General features: G+C 41.4%; 1 protein-coding gene across 4 annotated transcripts in view; it reads left to right on the top strand.

The window, feature by feature from the left end:
- LOC147619442 (peroxisome biogenesis protein 5-like) overlaps window positions 1-9,221 on the top strand; it is a 63,014-nt gene extending 53,793 nt beyond the window's left edge. For all 4 annotated transcript variants that reach the window (XM_086773110.1, XM_086773111.1, XM_086773113.1 and 1 more), the window contains exons 5-16: window positions 1,322-1,702; window positions 1,797-2,060; window positions 3,166-3,288; window positions 3,376-3,537; window positions 3,662-3,846; window positions 3,927-4,176; window positions 4,451-4,535; window positions 7,779-7,888; window positions 8,009-8,233; window positions 8,320-8,385; window positions 8,470-8,564; window positions 8,747-9,221. In XM_086773110.1, the coding sequence (XP_086629236.1) occupies window positions 1,322-1,702; window positions 1,797-2,060; window positions 3,166-3,288; window positions 3,376-3,537; window positions 3,662-3,846; window positions 3,927-4,176; window positions 4,451-4,535; window positions 7,779-7,888; window positions 8,009-8,233; window positions 8,320-8,385; window positions 8,470-8,564; window positions 8,747-8,825 (2,025 nt within the window). In that variant the 3' untranslated portion in view covers window positions 8,826-9,221. The remainder of the gene's footprint in view (window positions 1-1,321; window positions 1,703-1,796; window positions 2,061-3,165; window positions 3,289-3,375; window positions 3,538-3,661; window positions 3,847-3,926; window positions 4,177-4,450; window positions 4,536-7,778; window positions 7,889-8,008; window positions 8,234-8,319; window positions 8,386-8,469; window positions 8,565-8,746) is intronic.
- Window positions 9,222-24,506: the final 15,285 nt, after the last annotated feature.

The raw sequence follows: 24,506 nt of genomic DNA, 5'->3' as shown, positions 1-24,506 counted from the left end.
TCATAAGAATATATGCGTGCCTCTAAAACTAATGCCAAAATTGATCAATGTGCCGTGCCCAACAGTTTCGCAAAATTAGTCAGAGACAAAATCATTCAAAATTGGTAAAAACATAAATGCTTCACCTCCACCAATCAAAACGGCAGGCAATCCAAATCATAATTCTCTTTCCAGTATTTGATTTCCCAAAATCAAGTCTCCTCACCTTAGTTTGATTATCCCCTCATGGAATAGAGCATCCGAGGATAAAAATATAGATACAACAATAAATCTTACATGTGATAGATCCTAGCATCCCATACCACGAGGATATACCCCATATAAAATCCTCTTTAGATGCATAAGACTGAGTTGGAGTGATCAATTGCCCCTCAATCCTTGTCTTGATGCAACGAGACTTCCACTTGAATGTCATCGCCAAACCTTTAGGTTAGCTCCACATCAATATGCCTTACTCAACATTCCCATTACTATTGTTATGTACCTAACACTAATCGTTGGGATTAGGTCATAATCTGGTCAGGGTTGGAGAGTCCTGAGATTAGGGGAAGGCCACAGGTAGGTTACAGGTGGCCAGGGTTCATTGTTAGTGATAATCCATGGTTGCTGGCTATTCATAGCAGCAGTAGTCGCTCTATAAGTGACTTATGGGGTATTGAGATTCATTCAGGCATACTTGATTGATGGTCTATGCCTGGACCAGACTCCTAGCATGGACATGGCAATTCACAGGCGGTTTTGCCGAGGGTCCCTGAGGACAAGCTCTGGTGGTATGGGACACTAGGGCTGACTGGCTTGGCCTATGGGGAGTGGATCCTTAGCCCCTGGCTCGGGGGAGATTTTGGATGGAATCTACGGTTGGGAGGTGAGCCTGCTTGTACCCTTCTATGCTGTGCTAATCTTGTGTGTTTAGCTTGTGTATCAAGTGATCCTACAGGACGGAATTTACAACCATCTCCGCTCTCAAAATTGCTTGCGCTCAAAAAACAGCAAGCTGACATCTACACAATAAATCTATCCCTGTAGTTAATTAGGATCTGGGCACTTATATGAAAGTGCCCAAGATTATCACACTTGGCGTACTTAATAGGGTAGCCCTTGTAATTGAGGAGAAACTCTAGGGTGGAGACATCCCAGAGAGAGCACCATCAAAGGGGGATGACTTGCTGTGAGGTACTTTTGAGGAAATCTAGTACTTTAGAGAGAGAGAGAGAGTAGGCTTCGAAAATAGGTAGCATTTCTCTGTTCTACTCTTAATGTTCAGATCAATGTTTAGCTTGTTGGATGTTTTGAATAGTAAACTCTCATATTTTTGGTGCAGGTTTCTGGATTTTTACAGGGCTTTCATGGTGCCGATCATCACAGATATCAGGATGCATGGACTGAGATCAGTGCAGCCCAAATTCCCCGGCCGCCTTACTTTCAAGAGAGTGCTCCCCCCGCTGTGTTTTCTGAATTTGAACGGATTTATGATCAAGAGGCAGTACCCATCGGCCCTCCAGTGGAAGGTACTCCCCAGCGAGTGCTTTCGGGCTTTTTACGATCTTTTCTGGACAGCAGCCGAGCTGAGGTTCCATTCCACCCTGTCCCACTTCCTGAGCTGGGCTTGTCAGATGTTGACAAGCGAAGAATCCGAGACCGCAGCAGTATCATGGCACGCCACTTCTTTGCTGACAAGGGTGATGAGTATGTGAATGCTCAGGTAAGTCTTCATAATGATTAGCGCTTGTTGGCTGTCACGTGGTGGAAACTCTTGCTATGTTCATTATTTTTTTAAAAGTTGACTTCTTTTATAGGTGAATGCTCTTTTGCATTCATTGGATATAGAGTCTGAATTAAGGGCCTGGGGGCCACAAGGTGGTTTCTCTGAGCTTGAAGAGCACTGGAATGAGGCACACGCTGGAAGGCTAGCAGCTATGCCGAATGGCCGGCACATGAACAACTCAGATCAGTGGGCAGCAGAGTTTAATCAGCAGCAGGATGTGTCGCGAAGTCCACAGCACTGGGCTGAAGAGTTTCAACAGCAACAAGGGGATGGTTGGGCCAGTCAGTTTAGTGAGGTTGGTCTCCTTGGAACTACACTGATTCGTTTAGAAAGATTGGTTGTGGATTTGAGTTGCAAGTACCTACCTACCTACATACGTACCTACGTACATACGTAGTTTGCAAGTACCTACCTACATACATACGAGCCTACATGTGTGCATGTATGCACTCCATACATTCACACATGTACATACATGCATACATACATAAATTCATACATGCCTGCATTTATTACATACATACATGCTTACATACATGGAGACATACATACATACCTTACCTACATACACACATACATTACACATACAACGCACACATGCATACATTACATGCACACGTACATACAAACATACATACATACGTATGTACAGTACTTTACATACATGAATACATATATGCATACATACATACATACTCGAACATACATTTATGCGTACATGCACATATACGTTCAAGCATGTGTGCATACATACGTTCAAATAGTTTGTACATACATCCATGCATGCATACATACATACATACATACATACAGAGCATATGGGGGCTAATTATCGGACAGTCCCTATCACCCACCCTCATTAAAGACACAAGATCTTAACTTTTTCACAATAAAATTCTAATCAATGAGCACAAAATCAAATAAGGCAATCTTCTCATTGGCTGAAAAAGTGCAATTATGGTTTGTTGAAGTCCATGAATTGGGGGTTGGGATATCCACAAATGCTCCCTTGACTTTTTAATCTCAAAGGCCTCTGATACAGAATTTAAAATCACCCAAGTGTTATATAATATACACACACACACACGCACACGCACACGCACACGCACGCACGCACGCATGCATGCAAAAATTCCCCATTTTTTGGATTCTGTTTTGATGAATAAAAAGTGTGAAATGGGGGCTTTTCATACTTTTTTGCACGGTCTCCATGTATAGGCCGCTTTGCCCTATGTACATACGTACATACGTTCATTCACACATACATAGTATGCACTTACGTATGTACGTGTATGCATGTATTCAACGGGTTAATTATTGTAGTGTGCAAGCACTTAGACAATTTTTTGTGTGTTTTTTAATGACTGATCAATCTCTTTTTGGTGATTACACACACGCAGGAACAATCACAGATGTCCACAAGGGAATTTGTCAGGCATCAAGATGCAGGAAATCTTGCAGCTCTTGAGCAGACAAGATCGCTGGCACACACACTATCTCAAAACCAAGATCCTAAGTTTCAGGTCAGTCCATGAGTGCGATAAGATACATTTCTGTGCAAGGTTTAAAGCTAGTTTGCTCAACTGACATGTTGTGGGCTGGAGTTGCAGAATTCCAAGTTCCTTCAGTTTGTCTCTAAGATGAGTAGAGGGGAGCTTATAGTGGAAGACAACCAGGTCAAGTCTAATGAAAATGGGTGGGTTAATGAGTTTGGGAGCTCCCAGCAGGCAAATGTGAATGAGAAGTGGGCAGCTGAGTTTACAGGAGGAGAGGTTGTTCTTGACAACAGTAGGATGTTTTTAATCTTTCAAAATTGATTGTTCTTGGAGCTAATATCATCACATTCAGTCTCCAATCGGCCATATGAATCTTACGTGTGTATCATGTGTAATACAGCATGTCCATCGCGGTGACAACTGGGTTGATGAGTACTCTCGGCCCGATATATCAGCAAAGGAGGGCTGGATTGATGAGTTTGCTAAACTGAATACGAAAGAATGGGCTGATGAGTTTGGGGATCAATTCTCTAACACTGCTTTCAATGAGGATCTGAACAACAATTGGCTGGAGAGTTACGAAAAGTAAGTGCTCTTTTTTCCAGACTTGGAGAAGAGTTATATGTATATTGATATATCTCTTAAGTCGTGAGCTGGTCTTTCAGGTATGTGGAAGAACAAGTGAGGGGAGATCAGAATCTTCCATCATCTTCAAAGTGGGTGTATGTGTTTGCAGACCAAAACCCTTATGTAGGACATTTGAATCCCTTGAAGGAGGGTCAAGATCTCTTCCGACGTGGGCTTCTCAGTGAAGCGGTTTTGGCCTTGGAAGCAGAAGTTCTGAAGAATCCCGACAATGCTGAGGGTTGGCGTCTGCTGGGCATTACACATGCTGAAAATGATGATGATAGACAGGTTTGTAGGAAAATGTGATATTTTTGAAGGAGGCAACTGCCATAGCAGTTGGGGCCCCTATGGGCCTCGCCCGTTGGGCTTGTGCTTCAATGATACCTGTTACGTGCCTGTTAAATGCAACTAGATAGGTCGATGCCTAGTGGAATCAGCAGGACAGATTACTGGAAATTTGGCCTGGGTATAGGATGGTAGATTTTGTTACTAAAATACGGCTAGTATTTGAGATTATGTAGGCTTAATTCTTTGTTTTAAATTTTGATTATTGTAAAAACAGGCTATCGCTTCGATGGTTCGGGCAAGAGATGCAGAACCTACCAATCTTGAAGTGTTACTGTCACTTGGTGTCAGCCATACCAATGGTACATGGCTGCTGGTGCCTTAACCACATGCTTTTGCATTGTACCTTTTTTTTTGAATGAAAAAGGGGAAAAAATACCTCTGGTTTTTACGTAAAAGGAAAGTATCAAACAAAGCTCATTACAGTGCGTCATGGTCCAGGGTCACGGGAGGGTATATCAGAGCCATACAATTAGTTCTCTTTCCAATTTATGAAAATGCCTAGGATCCTGACGGATCAGCAGCATAAATCAATCTTAAAGGCTGAAACCAGGAAGCTGATGTGTCAGAACATATCTTGCAGGCAGGTCACATCAAGCCTCCACAATTCCCAAGAAGGCTGAGGGGGGGATGACTGCTTTGGGAGAGTGATTACATGCTGGGGGAAGGTGCAGTCATAGCGGGAGAAGGATAACCCCGGGCATAGAAACAAAAAAATGAAGCATTTCTAAAATGCTAAAAAACCTTGGAAAACCTGTTTGCATGCACGATTTTTCCGTCGGCTGTTTTGTCATGCTTTCGCCTCTGTAATGCAGCCCAGAACCGTTCTCCTCCACATGAGTCCCTTTGTGCAGGCCATGTCTCCTCCCTTCTTCCTCCGCATGAGCCCCTTTGTGCAGGCCATGTCTCCTCCCTTCTTCTCCCTCTTTTCTTCTTCCTCAATGAACCATGATGTGCCTTTAATAGGCCCTTAGCCAGACCATCTGGCCGACTGTCGGCCAGCTCCAGTGGACAACAAAAACACAAACACTGCCAACCTGAGGTAAACCTCTGCAATGCCTGGCTGATGCCAACTGTGTCCAATCTGATCTTTTCCTGAGCCTGCCTGAGCCTGGCTAATGCCCTAAACCTAATGTTTATCTGCTGCAAATCAGGGATTAGCTTTGGATCAGCCATGTCCATGTGTGTACACATGACACACCAAAGCCTTGGGCCACCCATTAAACACTTGCGATAGCTTGTGTCAGCCCCAGGATCCCAGTAGGCCAGCTTATACTGTGTCATCCATCAGCATATGCTCACACGTGTGAAAGGCGCCTCATTTAATGCTTAATATGCAAGTCATGGGCTGATAAAAACAGGTCTTGAGTGAACTGATCAGCAGAAGAGGCCATATATAAGCGATGGGAAGCAACTAGCCAAAAGCATCTCATAAATCTGCAAGTGCTGAAGTCCAAGGGCTGTAGACTAGCCAAGAAGGGGCCAAGAAAAGGTGGAAAGGTGAAGATCAAGGGATTGTCTTCAGGCTGAAAGGTCTCAGCCAAGGGGAACTGTCCAAAGTCAGTTCAGTCCAGGCTATTGACAGCCAGGATTGAACTGAATTTGGACAGTTTCCCTTGGGTGAGACCTTTCAGCTTGAAGACAATCCCTTGATCTACACCTTTCCACCTTTGCTTGGCCCCTTCTTGGCTATTCTACAGCCCTTGGACTTCAGCACTTGCAGATTCTTGAGATGCTTTTGGCTGGTTGCTTCCCATCACTTATATATGGCCTCTTCTGCTGAGTATTGGGGGCCTTTCAAAGGGTATTCGGGACCGAATACTGTGTATTTGTCTCCTCTCTCTCTCTCTCTCTCTCTCTCTCAACTCTTGTCTTCTCTACATTGTGCTATTCATCGTCAAGAACCAAGGGTTGTGTCACCATTTGGTCACCCAAACGATCCTCACCAGTTTGTCGTGCTCGTGTGGTGAGTTTGTGGATCCGAGCGTCCGAGATCCCAGTTTTTTGCACTTGTGTGGATCCGAGTGCCGAGGATCCCAATTCTACGCTTCTTGATTGTGCCACTTGTGTTCAGAAATGACAGTTTTGTACTTGTTCCTTGGCCAAGAGATTTGCTCGTAACAAAGTGCACATGCACACATGTTTGCATGTTTGAAATTGTTTTCGTGTATTTGCCCGCTGCCATGAATGAATGTCCAATTCATGGGGCTGGGAAGCCTACCCGTGAACCGTGATTGCCCTGTATTATGACGTGTTTTGTGCCTGTGAATAGTGCACTGGTAGGACTCCATATGAGGAAGCATTTGGAAGACCATTCTAGTCTTTATTGACCAGGACATCATCTTCAGTGCTCGACGCTAACCGCGTGATTGAGACTTACTAGGAGATTTTGGAGTTTGTGAAAGACAGGTTGGCCAAAACGCAGGAGGCCTATTCTCGATAGTCCAACAAGGACAGAAGGGATGTGAGGGGATTGGGTTTATCCCAAGATCATGAAACAAAGGTTGAAACAGGTGGGCAAGAGATGCCCAAAGTTACAATTTCGGAGGTTCAGACCTTTTCCCATTTTGAAGAAGATCAACGACGTGTCCATGAAGCTGAAGTTACTGTCTAGTTGGACCATGCATGATGTGTTTCATGTTGCTTGGTTGGAACACTATGCCGGACCTCCTCCCATAAATGAACCGAAACTTGATATCGTTGACAAAGCCGAAGTGATGGTTTCATAACAGATCCTTTTGCATTGCTTCAAGCGGCTCTAGCCATTAAGAGCGTGAATGCCTTGCAAAGTTTTGGGATTGAGGGAGGCATGAAGCAGTTTGGCTTGACAAGAATTTCTTTGAAGATAATCGGGCATTATTGATGGACTATTTGGAGGCTATGCAGCTTCCGTCAAGTTATGTATAAGGGGATGTCACGTGCATCTTGCACTTGGATGCCACGTGGCCATATCTGTACAATAGGTACAAGTAATTGGTCCTTTGTGAGCCCATGTTCGGGACTTGTTAGCCAAGGTTCCATTGTAGAGGGTCATGATCAGGTGTTCATGTCCCGCACACGAGGTTTGTACATGTCCCACACGTCTGTTACCCTCTAGAATGATGTAGAGGTGTAACGGGCTTCTAGCCGGATGCACGGGCACCAAGGGTAGGTTAGGAGATGGATCCTATAGGGGTCTGTCTCAGGGACAGCCATGGAAGGGCTGTCTGAGAGACACTTAGGCCACCCATTAAACACTTGGATAACTTGTGTACTCTCTGCACTCTTATCTCCTCTACATATCGTCAAGAACCAAGGGCTGAAATTATTTATCAAAGTATAATAAGCTTCCGCATGTTACATGTGCCATTTGATGACATCCAAAATACAGCCCAGGGTACATCCTACTCTATATGCCACTAGTATTTTTCTTTATATTGCAGTATATTTTTAGATTGAAGAGGCTTAACTTGCAGGACTGTACACTCTATTATTTGAGAAGCTTTTCTCGTGTTTGTGATACCTCCAATTCTAAACTTTGATCAGCTTTTATTTCTTACTTACAGAACTGGAGCAACAAGAGGCTTTGAAGTATTTGAGGGCCTGGCTTCAACATCACCCCAAGTATGGCGGGTTGATTCCTGTGGATCAAGTCCCAGGCTTAAACCATGCAGAGGTACTTTTCAATCCACTTCATGACCATTTAGTGGTCATCTTTACTTCTTTACAAAATCGTTCTTTCTTCGATAAAATCATTAAAAAAAAAGTTTGCCATGGCATTGATCCTTGTGTGCAGGTGACACAGCTTTTTCATGAAGCTGCCCAGAGGTCCCCGGAGGATGCAGACGTGCACACCGTGCTTGGTGTTCTATATAACTTGTCGAGGGAGTATGATCAAGCCATTGAAGCTTTCCGGACAGCCATCCAATTGAAACCTAGAGACTATTCCCTTTGGAACAAGCTTGGTGCTACTCAGGCTAACAGTGCTCGGAGTGCGGATGCCCTTTATGCATATCAAGAGGTACATGATCATAATTATGCCCAGAAACCACTTTCATGTTAATCTTTTTGAAGAGTATCTTAATACAACCCTCATCTATGCTGCAGGCTTTGGATTTGAAGCCGAATTATGTACGAGCATGGTCTAACATGGGGATCAGCTATGCTAATCAGGTTTGTTCCAATAACTAAGTTATAAGAGTCTGGCTAGTAAGACACCCTGAAATCATCACTACTTACACTCCATGGTTCTCCCAGGGTCGTTATGAGGAGTCGGTACGCTTTTATGTGAGGGCATTGTGCATGAATCCAAAAGCAGAGAACGCTTGGCAATATCTTCGGATCTCTTTAAGGTAAGATGGCTTTGCACTTGCGGGCACACGCGCACGCACACATTCTGTGCATGCGTGTCTGTAGGGGGGGTGCAAGGGGTATGTGTGTGTGTGGATTTAATTGGCACTGGATATTACCAAAAAAAAGTGTGTGGATTTAATTGAATTGCAATGCTTTGTAATTGACTCACTTTATTTTTCAGCATCACTGGAAGGGGGGACTTGGTAGATGCTTGTGATAGGCGAGATCTTGACCTGCTGCAGCAGGAGTATCCCTTGTAATGACAATCAATCACACGAGGAGCCAATTTCATTGGCTCCTGGTTTAGGTGGAGTTGTCATCAGTGAGATTATATGTTCATGTATCAGTATTCTATTTGTGAAATATATGCAGTGGAGATCTTTTATTGGGCTTCTTCAAGGTTATTGATAAGAGCTCTGTCCTGCGTGGCGTTAGTGGTGCTGCAAGCACTGCTAGTAGGAAGCTGTTGTATGCTTTGCTAGAAAGTGCCAATTGCTTGAAGTGGGCCACGATGGTGCAACTGTTGGAGCACATAATAGGGGAGGCGTCCTGTGCATTGCATTGGATATACTACAAACCGCTTTGAGATGAGGGCGATCCAGGACAAGGTGGATATATATAATTTCCTAAAATTTCAATAAAAAATATTTTTTAAACGGTTTAATTTGTATTTATAACGGACATACCCAGATTTTTACGTCGCACGTTTTTGTCTGCTCGAGGGGGGGATTCAAGACATGGGAGCTAAGATATTTGGCTTGCCTTAGTAAAAGGAAGGCCTTAGTGGTATTTGAACTCTCGGCTTTGGAGAGAGGAAATCATCTAATATATATATATATATATATATATATATATATATATATGATGAAAACGTGGATCAAATATTGTCAATATAAACATTTCTAGACTCTTACTTCATAGATTTCTACTTGAGTCTTGTAAGTTATGCCTAATGACACCACTTCTTATTTTGTATATCTTGTTCTTCTAATTTTGTTAATCATTACTATATATAATTGAAGTGTAAAATTTTGACCATTTATTCGAGCTACAACTTGGATATCTTGAATGGTCTAGATTAAATATTTTCATTAGAAAAAAGAATTTTAATTTTAAACTCGAGAAAGCTTCACACTTATTATATCGTGTTGGCCATGGGCTTCCCCATGGTTGTCCTATTTTTTTTCTTGAATTAGTGAACTTGATGTAACTTTATATAAAGATCTACATTAATGAATGTCTCTTCCTTTGTATGAGCACCTCTCTCTCTCTCTCTCTCTCTCTCTCTCTCTCTCTCTCTCTCTCGTGCGTGCACACACGCATGCATGTGCACATGCACGTGGATGCGTGCACACATACTAGGGTAGAGCCCTTATTGATGATATTCGCAAGTTCCCAAAAACCCAAAACAAAACCAAATCCCTTATGAGGTTGATGTACATGATGCCCAGTATCGTAGCTCTACTAGTTTAGTAGGACTTTTTGAATGTTTTCTTTTGTTGGATCATAGAACCTTCGTGTTATGTGTTTGGTCTCGTAGGTCATTTTGGCCTATTATAGATATATAGTATACTTTTCTTTCAAGAAATTTATTTTCTTGTTTAAGGGCTAATGGAATGATATGGGGATTGAGGGTGGATTCATTGAGGACAAGATCTAGGTTGCACTAGCAATCATTGTACTAGTAAGTGGTAATGACCTCTTTTGGGCTATGCATGTGTTGGACTATGAGTGTAAATGTGGACCACTTTTGGATTTGTTGATGTGTTTGCTTTGGAATATAGATGCTAGGATCATTCCTATTGTATACTCAATTTTGAAAAAGGAACCAATCCTCGTGTGCCTTTGACGATCAAGATTAAAGCAATATTAGTCAAACTTTGTGTAAAAAAAAGTAGTGATATTTCAACATTGAAAGTCCTTTAGCCTTGGACTCTTCATTAAGCCTTTTCTTAGTGTTCAATTTGTCAATCCAATAGGTAATTCAAAATTAAATTCCAATAATCTTGACAGTATAATGATAAGAATGGTGTTTGAAGACATAAGTCCATCCAACTTATTGAGAATGAGGATACACTAGTTCTAAAAAATAGGCTTCAAGTGAGACCATAAAGTTTTTTTAAAAAGAAATTCTAAAGAGAGAAGTCAAAACAATTGTGACAAATATAAAATCATAAAAAAAATGCATTGAGAGAGCCTATACTCTAGAACTTGGAGAAACTTCTCTAAAACTTGGGGAAAGTTCTTTGGGACATGGATTCACTACTTAACGGTTTATGAGCATACACTATTATCAAAGAAGATTATTAAAAATTGATGGTACAAAGCTTAGAGATCAAATAAAACATGAATAATATGGTCATTAAAGTGGTGATACAACAATCATTGGCAATGAGAGACCACTAAGCTTACGTAGTGTAACTTATGAAACTATAGCCAAGTCCTTAGTAAGAAAAGGATTGGATGTGAGTTGTTTTGAAAGAAAATTATACATCTTGTATGCAATTATCTTGACATGGGGAAGTCATCAATGGATAAGAAGAGATGAACATAAAAATAAAATTTTGAAGGTTGACCTTGATAAAGCATTGTTGGATATCAATACTGCATCCTCATACTAGTATTGTTTAGGCATGTAGCTCATGTTTATATGGCCCCCATTATAGCTATGGTTGGCAGCTTGGGGCACTTGACATCCTCATATTCACATGGGATGGTGGCATAGGAGGCCAGATGGTTTAGAGGCAACTTTAGTTATATTTGGAAGAGTGGAGTAGGTAGACTTTACTCTTGGACATCCTATCCATTATGGGGCCCAAGATCACCTATATGGGCCGAGTCTACACTGCAGACACCGTGGCACTGACTATGACCCTGAACCAATGCAATCATGTTGTCATGGTCGCTCTACGTATACATGCTTATGTAGATACATGGCCAACCACTTCTCCACATAATTCATTAGTCATCAATGTGAGTTTACTCCCTACTTCTACTAGCATAAGACCTCCATCTTAGTAGTTCCAAATCAGCCATCGAACCTCTTGTTCATAGAAGCACATGGGTGTGAAGAATTCTTCTCTATCTCTATTATTGTGTAATTTGAGTTTAAAAGTTTTCTATTGTGAAAGATCCTACTTCTTGTGAGTGCTCTCTTGTATACACCACATACTGTATCCTCTTAAAAACATATGATTGTATGAATTGGGGCATTGTTTTTGGAATGGTTATATCTTACACTTTGGACTTAGTTTAATTAAGATGGTGAAGATGCTAACCCCAAATCCTCTCCAATCACAAATTGCGTATGGATGAGGCAAACTAAAGTATAAAGAAGTGTTGGGCAAGGTTGTCCTCTCTCCACAATTTTATTTGATACTTCTTTAAATGACTAAAGGCGAGATTCACAGTCTAATGTCCACATTTGAGAGGTGCAAAGATTCATACTTCCTTTTGCTAAGCAATATATCTATAATACAACTTAAACTTTGAAGGGAGACATCAAGTTTAGAGAAGTATGATAATCCTTCTAGATTTTTACATTGCTACTGCATAATAAGCTTAGAAAAAGAAAATATTTTCAACCTCTCTAGATCATTAAAACTCTTATATGGACTTTTAATTCTATAAAAACAAAGAAATAAGTGATTAACTTGGATAGGATTTCGATTTAAATGATACAAGAAGAAACTATCACAAGGCACATAAGAATTCTTTCTAAGGTCAAAGTGGTTAAATTCTAGAGGTGGTATTGGATTATACAAAATGTAAAAAAAAGGATAAGTAAGTATAAGCGAATGTTTATTTCTTAGTATGGACGAAGAAGTCATGCTCATCTAGAATTTGACCTTTTCTTATTGAATTTGTGCTATTACACTTAATCTAATATTAAGCCTTATCATCTAATTCAACACTGGTTTTGTAGTTCAAGGCTTGTGAGCCACAAAACAAAGATTGAGAGTGTTTGAGAAAAAGGATGGAAAATGATCTCATAATATCATGAAACTAGAAAAATAACTTGGCCCGTTGATATGTTGCTATGTAGAGGAAGATTTTTGACAAAAATCATGGATCTAACAAAATTAACCATTTAAAAAAACGGCATACAAGAAACATATAATTTTTTTAGCATGCTTGACTTAGGCAATTAAGTAAACAAAGATTAACTTTGTATACTTAGGGAGTAAGTATAAAATTTGTATAAAGATTAACTTTGTATACTTAGGGAGTAAGTATAAAATTTGTATATTTAGGGAGTACGTATACAAATATTAACTTTATATACTTACGAAGCAAAAGTAACATTTTTTAAAAAGGCCATACAAGCGACATCATGCTTAAGTATACAAAGATTAACTTTGATAAGATATATGATAATGATGTAGAAATTTGTCATGGTATTTGTAAAGAAAAAATAAAAAATTAACTTTGTATACCTAGGGAGGAAAATCAACCATTAAAAAAAAGGCCATGCAAGCAACATCTAAAATTTTTAACGTGCTTGAGTAAGTATACAAAGGTTAAGTTTGATAAGGTATATACCAATGATATAGATATTTGTCATTGTATTTGTAAACAACAATGATGTAGAAATTTGTCATTGTATTTATAAACCACAATGATGTAGAAATTTATCATGGTATTTGTGCCCAACTTAAAATGGTGTTTAAGGTGGTTTCAAAGGAAAAATAAAAAATAAAAAATGAAGTTTAAGGTGGTTTTTGTGTCCAACTTAAAATGATGCTCAAGGGTGTTTGAAAGAAAATCTCAAAAATTAGAATTATTTGACAAAATTAAGCTCAATGATGACTATGAAAAACATCAGTGTGCTCCCGTTTTGCTGTAGTAAAACATAAATTAATGTCTTAGCATTCTCGTTTTCCTTTGGTTCTCTTATTTCGCCTATCTTTTGATTTATATGACGTTCTGATAAATAAAATGGCAAGCCTTAGTCCACCAATCTTATAATAAAAGAAAATTTCCCTTGATTCAACTTCCCTTTCTAATTGCATCCATTCGTATTTTGTTCATAAACTATCTCAGTTTTAACTAGTCTTAAGTGAGCCACAAAAGTGTCTTAAGGTTGATGGAAGATAAATCATCTCTGAATTTCTATGAAACTTTTTAAGAATGTTTAGTTAGCATGTATATATTTAAAAAAAATTATGTGCCTAATAAATATATTAAATTTTAAATTATTGAAATTACATTGAAATGCTATAATACCCTTATCTTAAGGAGATGTGTACACCCCAAGTATGTAAAGACTTACATGCCAATAAAGAAAAGTTTTTTTTGACCTGGATTTAAGAGGGATGTATTGCAGGATGTCCAATCAAAGCTTCTTTTTTACCTGGATTTAAGAGGGATGTATTGCAGGATGTCCAATCAAAGCTTCTTTTTGGCCCAGACTCAAGAGGGATGTATTACAACATGTCCAATAAATGCTTAACATGCCAAAATGTCACGGTTAAAAGAGTAAAAATGCGAAGCAAGTTGCATCCCTTGGACATTTCACATATGAAATAATTACTGACTTTATCATTGGATTGCCTTCAGTAAATGTAGGATATGACTCCATCCTAGTAGTGGTGGATTGATCAACAAAGGTGATCTTTGTAAGGAAGACATATAGCTTTAGGTGTTGCTGACCGTATTCTTCAAAGAAATAGGCACCTCTTTAGATCTTAACATTACATATCATTTGAAAAACCCAATGGATAGGCATAGAGGGTAAAATTCGGTCATCGAGGACATCCTTTGGCCAATTGTGGACGAGAATTTGCATTTTAATTATAATGATTCTCATCATCGAAGCATTAGGATAAGTACATTTGAGGCACTTTATAGAGAAGATTTCCTAACACTATTAAATCGGTTCGGCCCATTAATCAAAGTGAAAGTGTCTCAACAGATGGTATATGATATATGGACCATCAAATATAATCTATAAAGAAAGATATGAATGCTGCTAATGATAGACAAAAGCAATATGTTGTCTGAAAAGATCCAACATGGAATTTAAACAAGGTGATATGTTTTTTCTTTACATATACGAGCCAAGAGAAATTTTCTCTCCTTTGAGATAGTATAAGAAGCTATCACTTAGATATTATGGACCATATGTGATCGCATGGAGGATTGGAGAGATCAGGTTTATGAACTTCTACATCCCTCGTATATCTAAGAATACATAATGTCTTCCATGTTAGTCTACTGAAGAAGTATTTTCCAGATCCTAGTCACGTCTTCCATGTTAGTCTACTGAAGAGTATGTTCCAGATCCTAGTCACATTTTAGATGATGGGAAAATGACTTTTCTAGCTTAAGAAAAAGTAGAATTGGAACCGAAAAGCGTCTTAGAAATAAAAGTATCTGGTTAAGTGGAATTTTTCACTAACTGAAGATACCACTTGGGAGAAAGAGAAAGAATTGATGAAGGATTATCTTAGTTTGTGAGATGAGGACATCTCGGTTCTTTAAGCACGGGAGAATGTAAGATAACTCTAGGACAAGAGGAAGAAAAAAGAGGAAGAAACCTCGGAATCTGATTCCAGAGAGGAAACCTTAGAGTCAGAATCCAGTCAGGAGTTGGATGTGGAAGAGTGAAAGCTCGAGAAGAAGAAAGGCAGGAAGAAGCAGGCAGAGAAAGTTCAGGAAGAACTAAGCGCCACCCTAGCCAAGATTGCTAGAGGACATGCAGGATCCGGACTCATACCATATGTTAGGCGTATGAGGTGCAATAATCAAGGGCACACAAAAGAGGAGTTCCATTTAAGAGGCACACAACAAGTGTGCATCATTTGTGGAAGGTACAATCACTTTGCAGAGACATGTTACTATAACATAGGAACCCAAGGGTGGTGGAAAGGCACCAGCAGAGCAAGCCCCCCATTGTTAAGCAGGTCACCACCCCACAGGATCTCAAATCAACATACCATATGGAAGAGGAGGTGGAAGATTTGGGGGAGGTGGAAGATTCGGTCCAAGAGGAGCATGTTACTATTGCAATGGTCTGGGGCACAGGTAGAATGACTGCCCCATATTTCAGAGCCATCAGGAGAAACTGCAGGAAACAAGGCCGACAAGGGAGGTAAACACGATACGAGATAATGCAGCTATGAATATGGTAAAAATAGACCATAGAGAAGGAAGGACAAAGCCACCAGAAATGATGGCTGTGAGACAAGATCACAAGGACTTGTCAAGATGCCGATAGGCAGGAATGCTGAACCAAAATAGAGATAGAAGCTAAAGCAGTGGGCAAGATAGGAGAAAGTCCGTGACCAAATCACCAAATTAGTGCAAAGTGGACAAGGAATGATGAGAACAATACAGGAAAGCCCGTGCCTGGAAAACTTTGAAGGAAATTTGGACATGATAAGCTTGATCAAGAAGAAAGAGGAAATTGCAGCAGGAAAGAAGCCGGTCTACAACAAAAGAGCAATCGGAGAGGAAGGACACAAAAATGCCAACTGGAGCCAATTACAGCCTAGAGCAGCAGAAGCATCGCAAGAAAAGAAGTAGAAGAAAAGTTGGAGAACATCTAGAATGGAAAACTGACAAGGGGAAGTCAGGAACGAGAGAAAGAAGCAAACCAAGAAGAAGAAAGAACATGTAGAGGTCAGGATGAACCCACTAGCAAGAAAGGCAGTAGTTCTAGAAAGGAGTATGACTTATGGATCTCAGCAAGATGAAATTGAATATCACTCTGGATCAAATATTGAATCTAGTTCCCAACTCTACAGACAAAAGTTGTTGTAGGCCATAATACCAAATGAAAAACTGGCACAAATGCCTTTGCAGGAAGAATCGAAAAACCCGACGGGCGGCAGAATGCAGGAATGTGGAAACTGTTCAAGACTGTGACACATCTGTTTTGAAAGTAACCATCAGGAGGATCAGAGGTGAGACAATAACAAGAGTCATTCTGGACGGTGGGTAGGGGTAAACATAATATCATATAGCCTGGCTAAAAAGCTAGGGATCACTAACATGCAACCCGCTCCATTCCAGATTCGCATGGCTGACCAGAGAAGGGTTTGACTTGTCAAGATAATCAGGGGAGAACAGATAGAGGTGGCAGGATGTAGCTTCACTACTGTGTTCATTGTTCTCACGATTACTAAGATAGCAGTGCATATCCCATGTTCCTAGGAAGGCCTTGGCTCTGGAGTGGAAGAATAAAGCATAACTGGGAGACGGACAAGATCACTATCACAAGAGGTAAAAAGAAGGTCTGCATCTCGGTGGGCAGGAAGTGACAGTCTAAGCCCAGGAAACCGATAAATGCATGCAGAAGGCCTGAACTACCTAGAAGGGATAGAAGATGATGATGAAGAGCAGATCTTGAAGGAGAATCCAGATATGCTTTCCTTGTTTAAAGTGGACATAGAAAGGATTGTGCAAAGGTATGACCCGAAGGTCCTAGTAGCTCATCCTGAGAGGTGATAGTCAATGAGGAAAGCACATGTAAGGAGGAAGAGGACACTCAGGATGATGTGGAAGAGCTATAGGAAGAACATGAAAAAGCCATGGTGGCTCTAAAATAGGAAGAAGCTGAGCTCAGGAAAAGAAATATCAGGGTGCAAGAAGACAAGCTTGAGGAGCTGAATCTAGGGGATGATCAGGAGACCAAAACAATTAGGATTAGTGCTACACTAAATCAAGAATTCAGAGGGAGGCCATTAGGATTAGTGCTACACTGAATAAAGAATTCAGAGGGAGACTATTAGGATTAGTGCTACACTGAATCAAGAATTCAGAGGGAGGCTCCTTGAATTGCTAAATTCCTACAAGGATGTATTTGCTTGGAACTATTCTGACATAAAGGGGATTGATCCCAGATTCTACCAGCATAGAATTAACCTGAAAGAAGATACAACCCCAATAAGGCATAGTATATACAGGATGAACCCAAACTATGCCAAACAGGTGAAGGAAGAGATTGACAAACTATTAAAGGTGGGGTTCATCTATCATATGGATCAGGTGGAATGGCGATTGCCGATAGTCATTGTTCCAAAAAAGAATGGGAAGCTTAGGGTGTGCATTGACTACTGTAAACTGAATGCTTCCACTGTATCTGACCCATTCCCATTGCCTTTTATTGATTCCTTGCTGGGATGCAGTAGCGGGGCATGAAACATATTCTTTCTTGGATGGATTTAGTGGTTACAACAATCAAGTGAGAATGGCCCAGGAAGATAAACAAAAAAACTACCTTTGTAACAGAATGGGGAGAATTCGCCTCCAATGTGATGACATTCAGGCTGAAAAATGCTCCTGCTACATTCTAGAGGATGGTTCATGAAATATTCTATGAATATCTGACCACCTTCATGAGGGTGTTTGTGGATGACTTCAGTGTGTTTGGGAAGAAATAAGAACACATTACACACCTCACAATGTGCCTGTAAAAGTGCAAGAGGGCCAGACTTAGCCTAAATCCAGCCAAAAGTGCCTTCGTTGTAACCAATGGATCTCTCTTGGGACACATAGTTTATGCAGAAGGATTGGCGGTGGCTCCTGTGCCAAGGTTGCGGTCATTGTAAAGCTGCAAACTCCCAAGAATGCCAAAGAGCTTGCAAGGTTCCTAGGGATAATCAAGTGGCACAGTAGGTTCATGAGGTTCCTAGCTAATGTGGCAGTGCCCTTATACAACCTAACGATGAATGATGCAGAATATGTCTGGTCTAGATCCTGTCAAGAGGCATTCTAGAATTTTAAGAGGATACTGGCAGTCCCACCCATCCTGCGGTAGCCCAACTATGATCTAGTGTTCCATGTGTTTGTCTCGACGCCTCGGGATGCGGCCATTGGCAGTGCCCTGATATAGGAAGCAGAGGAGGGATGGTATAGACCAATGTCTATGCAAGCAAGAGACTGTCGTCCCAGACCGGAAAGGAACTACTACACCACAGAGAAGGATTCACTGGGAATGATCTACTCCATCAAGAAGTTTAGGCACTGCTTTCTGGGTAAGATGTTTGGGTTTCATGTAGATCAGAAAGCTCTTGTATACCCTGCCAAGGTTGCAGTCATTGTAAAGCTGCAACTCCCAAGAATGCCAAAGAGCTTGCAAGGTTCCTATCAAGCGGCACAGTAGGTTCATGAGGTTCCTAGCTAATGTGGCAGTGCCCTTATACAACTTAACGGCAGCGGTGAATGATGCAAAATATGTCTAGTCTAGATCCTGTCAAGAGGCATTCCAGAATTCTAAGAGGATACTCTGCGCAGTAGCCCAACTATGATCTGGTGTTCCATGTGTTTGTCGATGCCTTGGATGCGGCCATTGGCAGTGCCCTGATATAGGAAGCACAGGAGGGATGGTATAAACCAATGTACTATGCAAGCAGGAGATTGTCCAGACCGGAAAAGAACTACTCCACCACAGAGAAGGATTCAGTCGGAATGATCTACTCCATCAAGAAGTTTAGGCACTACTTTCTGGGTAAGATGTTTGGGTTTCACGTAGATCATAAAGCTCTCATATACCTAATAAACAAACTAGATCTGGCAAGAAAGTTCGCCAAATGGATGCTCTTATTTGCAGGATTTTGAGTTCAACATAAGGCACATCCCTGGGAATAAGCATGCAGCAGTGGCAGACTTCCTAACCACTAGAAACAAGAGAAGAACTGGATGGGGTGGAAGACGATTTCCTAGATGCACACCTTTTCCTCATAGAAGGAGAAAGGCCCAACTACTGCTGCTGCTGCTGGTATGACAAACTGCTACAATTCCTTTTTGACCTGTCCTTTTTTCCCGGAGTACATGTCAAGAGATCAGAGGAAGAAGCTGACTCTTCGGAGTAAGTCATTCATGGTAGTGGTTGGGCAACTATACAAAATGGGCATCGACCAAATTCTCAGGAGATGTGTCCCCGAGCACAAGCAGCAGGTCGTGTTAGCAGAATCATTTCAAGGTGTAGGCAGTGGGCATTTTTCCAGAGAAATCACAGGAGGACAAAAGGTATTCCAGGCAATTCTGTGGTGGCCAACTGTATTAAAAGATGCGCATAAGTTCTCAAAAGAGTGTGACACATGCTAGAGGATGGGGCAACCAAGCGATGCAGAGACAGAATGTCCCATAATCTAGTCTTGCCACTCGAGCCATTCCAAAATTGGGTTCTGGACTTCATTGGCCCATTCAAACCTGATGCTCAAAGGACAAGGAACAAATATATCTTGGTTGGCCCATGATTATTGCACAAAATGGGTAGAGAGGCCAAGGCCCTTAGAGACTGCAAGAAGGCATCATTTGTAGAGCAAAGTTTCTTTATGAAACCATAATGACAAGATTCATATGCCCTATAGAGAGCTAGTGTGATCAAGGGGGACTCACTTCATCAATGATATGATCAAGAAACTAATGGAGCAACACATGATAATACACAAGAAGTCAACAGTCTACTACCCAAAAGCCAATGGGCAAGCAGAGTCCACCAACAAGATCCTCAAGGGAATCTTGATCAAGACAGTAAATGAGAACATGAACGATTGGACATGAAACTGCACTCAGCATTATGGGCATTCCAGAAAGCTTATAAGAATGTAACATGACTTACACCATTTAGTATGGTGTATGGACTAGAAGCAATAGTTTCCATGGAGTTCTTGACACAGAGTCTCAGGATAACAATGGTGGTTGAAAGGCTCTTTCTGGAAGAATCAGAGATGCATAGGATTGAACAGCTCCTGAAGCTTGATGAAAGAAGACTGCACAGCGCCTGGACAACATAAATTGTACAAAAGAGAAGAAAGCTGCAAGTGGACAGGAACACAAGGTTCAAGATCTTTGAGGAAGGAGATGCAGTACTACTGTTTACATAAAAAATAGGACCCTACCCGAGAATATTGAAAATGAGATGGAGATGTAGTACTACTATTTACATAAAAAATAGGACCCCACCCGAGAATATTGAAAATGAGATGGATGGGCCCATACATGATCGTCACGAAGTTGGGGACAGGAACTTTTGAGTTGGTGAGTCTGGATGGTGAAAACTCAAGAAGTTGGTAAATGGATACAGCAGGCTAAAGCCCTACTATGGAAAGATGCTAGATGAAGGGAGAAAGTGTCCAGAAGAGAATTAGAATCCTAGTCCAGAATTGATTGAGGAACCAGAATTTGTCCGCCCGGCCAGGATCAAGAAGGATAGGATTCCAGAGATTTTAGAAATTCCAAAGAGAATTACCCAAAATTAAATTCACCATGTGTAAATATGATAATGGTGTGTACAAATACCAAGGAACCAGATGGCAACACCGTGTGCAAATAAGAAAGTCGAGGTTGCTGCCATAAAAAGGAGAGCATGGATGTGTAAAGGCCTTTAATGACCTCCGAAAAGAGCGCAGAAGGGATTGATGGTCGAAAAACGAGGGAGATCTAGGGCACTCATGAAAAGATGATGCAATTATGGCCGCCCTTGGGAAGGGTGCACCTCACGGAAATGGCTGAATGCCTCTCCATCGAACGCATAGTTTCCAAATCAACTTTTAAAAAGCTACCTCGCGTGCTCAACTCTCTTCCTGCTAAACCCTGCTCACTTCCTTGCCTTCTTCCAAGTCATCCTAGTGTTCCCGAAGAAGGAGTCATGGTGTTGGAGTTTGAGCCCTTGTTGTCCACAGCGTACAAGGAGGTGGACAAACATGCACAATGGCTAGAAAGGATGGGGCTCAAAGAGTTCGCAGAGCTGCCATATTGGAGGAGATCCAACAGAACTATAGAGTAGTGGAGTAGCTAGAGCAGTTGAAAAAGACGGATACAATTGCACTTCCATTAGGGGAGAAGAGGGCCTTCGATCCCCTCTACGTGGCCAAGGTGTTCAAGTTGTTAGTAGAAGGTGAGGGCAAGATCAAGGAAGTAGATGAAGATGACCTCGTGAAGGAATTTTGACCTCTGGGAGGAAGGAAGGGCAAAAGAATTCAAGATCAGCAGGGATGCCAGATGAGGACCGACAGAAGCATATGCGCTTTGTGGTAGAGATGATCAATCTCACCCACAAGCCATACTACATGTCAAGAAAAGCGTATGCATTGGTGAAGGAAAGAGAAGAAGGAACAAAAGTGGCATGGACGGAGGTCCTATATAGCAACATCAAGGATTAGATTGGCAAGGTCAGCCGCTCGAACACAAAGACATAGATTGGCCCTTATATAACCGTATTGTTCAAAACACAGGCAGGAGTTGGGCAAGAGGAAAAGATGAAGAAGGAAGAAGTAGACCACAAAAAGAACTTGGAGCATGAGGAGGAAACTATTGCAAAGCCCCAGGAAGAGGGGAGCTCAGGACATACGCCATCCGGAAGGAAGAGGGAATTCAAGTTTGGTGAAAAGAAGAAGGTGAAGAAAGGAAAGATGGGATCAGAGGAAAAGAGCAGTAGAGAACTCAAGGAAGACTTTGTCGGGATCGGGAAGTCCATCCTCTCGCAAAATCTTGAGGAGTTGCAACAACAAGAAGCCCCCTCAACACAATGCCTGCAAATACACTAGGAGAGCACCGCCCACAAGGACCTCTACACCTGGGACAAGAATAGAAGGGAATCATGGTGACGTAGCCCATCCACCTTGAGCAACCATAGGCAGAGCCCTCTAAACCCTATCCTACCATTTTTCTGGAAAGTATTGACGCGCAAGCTGGGTACAGGGGAACCTCAATTATCTACAGAGGTGCATGATGAATGAGGCCAAGGAAATAACCATGCTACTTCAAGTAGAAGGAGGCCACCATTCAAGAATTAAGAAGTCAATAGGCACCACTCTAGGAGGAGCTAAGAAGAAGAAGAATAGAAGCGGCCCAGATAGAGGGAATGAAAAGATAGTTTGGCAAGGCTCCAGAGGTAGACGAAGAAACAAAATAGGAAATGGCCATACTGAGGGAAGCCCTGGTCCGGACACAGAACAAACAAACAAGTAGCTACAAGAGGAGGTGGATAGGGAAATGGTAAGCCAAGCAAGGATTGAAGGCCAACTGAGTATGATCAGGCACTTAAGAATCATAAGAGAAGTGGAGCTAGTCAAAGCGAAAGCCCAACTTCCCTGAGGTCTATGAGCTTGAGGCGGATAAAATGGAGCAATGGGAGAACCATGCGATAGAGGACTTAAAGGAGGTGTGTGAGGAAGTTGACGATGTCCATGAAAGCCCCTGACACCTACCTACAAGAAAATAGCTCTCCTCCAGACTCAAGACACGAATTTGGATGGGGGATCTGGAAATTCAGACGCTGCAGAACTAGCAAGAACACACCTGATAGGAGATGTGGGGGGCTGCTAGAGATAATCAGATGGGCATGGAGGCAGGACATAGCAGGGGAGAGACCACTACTGAAATAGATCTGTGGCGGCGGGAGGGCGGGCAAAGATTGAGTAGCTAGAAAAAGAGGTAGAGGGCTGGAAGAATCGATTCACGCTTTTAAAAGGAAAGTTGCAAGAAACTGGTTGAGCACTCTGAGGGGAAAGGGAAGGAGTTGGTAATTTACAAAGGGACATCAATGGACATAATCCCCGATGTGACAAGTTGCGAGAGCATGCTTGGGCAACAACTAAAAGGCTGGAAGAAAGGGCCAATGTGATGAAGCTGCCTTGAGGGCCTAGATAGAAGAGTATAAAGGATTAGTGGAAGAATACAAGGAGCAGCAAAGATAAGACGGGGAGATGATCAAAGCCCTAAAGAAGGAGGCAAGAACAGCTAGAACCAGGTTCAAGAGAAAAAGGGGGAAAAGTGACAGTCAATGAGATGAATGTTGTACTGATGATAGCTCATGCCAATCTAAAAAAGAGACAGGAACGGATGGATGCTATGAGAAAAGCTCATGCCATGGAAGTACGTAATAAAGAAAAGATGATCCAAGACTTCCAAGAATGGACGAAACGAGAAAAATCAGAAAATTTTTTCTTGTAACAACCTTGTAACTGTTCTTGCCAACGGGTAGTACCTGGGTGCTAATGTAAAGAAAAGGAGAGTGAAGAGTGAAAGATACTGTAGCATTATACGGGCTAGGATTTATTGAGGAATACAATGATTTTCGATGTAGTTCTTCATTCTTTGTATTGTACAATTCCATTTGGCTCTTGAGTTTTGTCAGTGCTTTCTGTGTTGAACATGTATTTTTAATTGTGTCCGAGTCTATAGTCAATCCTGTCTAGAAGTGACTTCCTTTCAGAGACAGGATTAGGAGCCATGCTAAGGATCTCAATAGTTGCAGGAACTAATTACGGCACTATCGCAACTAACTCCCTTAGCCTAGGCATAGTGGTGGCACAATGCGCTAGTGTTGGCTTATCTTGTGGGCACAATTGCATTAGTCGTGTCTCCTCTAGAGCCAACTAGGTGGTATGGAACCACGCAACTTCTGAGTCTTGACTGGATATCGATAGCACAAAATTCAAAAGGTGAATTGCTAGTGATAACCAAAGAAATATGATGCATGGAAGAAATTACACAGAGAAATGGAGGAGGGACCTAGATAGCAAAGGTAAATGTGTGGATTTCACTTGTCAAATTAGCACAAATTTTGCATATGATGACATTTATGCCAAACAATTTAAGGAGGTGGTGACTAAATTTTATAACTTAATGACAGAGGCTTGGACTTCAAGTAGCATCACACATTATACAATAAGATTCTTCTCAAAGTTAGTATTTAAAAAAACCACATATTATTTAGAGTATATTTGTAGATATGTTGCTCATGATTGTAGTGCATCTTGGAGGCTCATAGTCCCTACTACAAACAAAGAAAGTTTGGCGATCTGATTTACACAAGGCATGGAACAATCTCATTGGCAAGCATGGTGCGGTTTTCAAAAGGCAACAGCTCATGGAGGTGGAGGTGGTAAAATAAAGTATAAAGAAGTGTTAGGCAAGGTTGTCCTCTCTCCACAATTTTATTGGATACGTATTTCAATGACTAAAGGTGAGATTCACGATCTAATGTC

Source organism: Cibotium barometz, chromosome 33 (assembly GCF_041138505.1).
Source record: "Cibotium barometz isolate CiBa-2024 chromosome 33, ASM4113850v1, whole genome shotgun sequence".
Classification (NCBI taxonomy): Eukaryota; Viridiplantae; Streptophyta; class Polypodiopsida; order Cyatheales; family Cibotiaceae; genus Cibotium; species Cibotium barometz.
The sequence above is the reverse complement of the archived record's forward strand: the minus strand, read 5'-3'. Positions and strand labels throughout refer to the sequence as shown.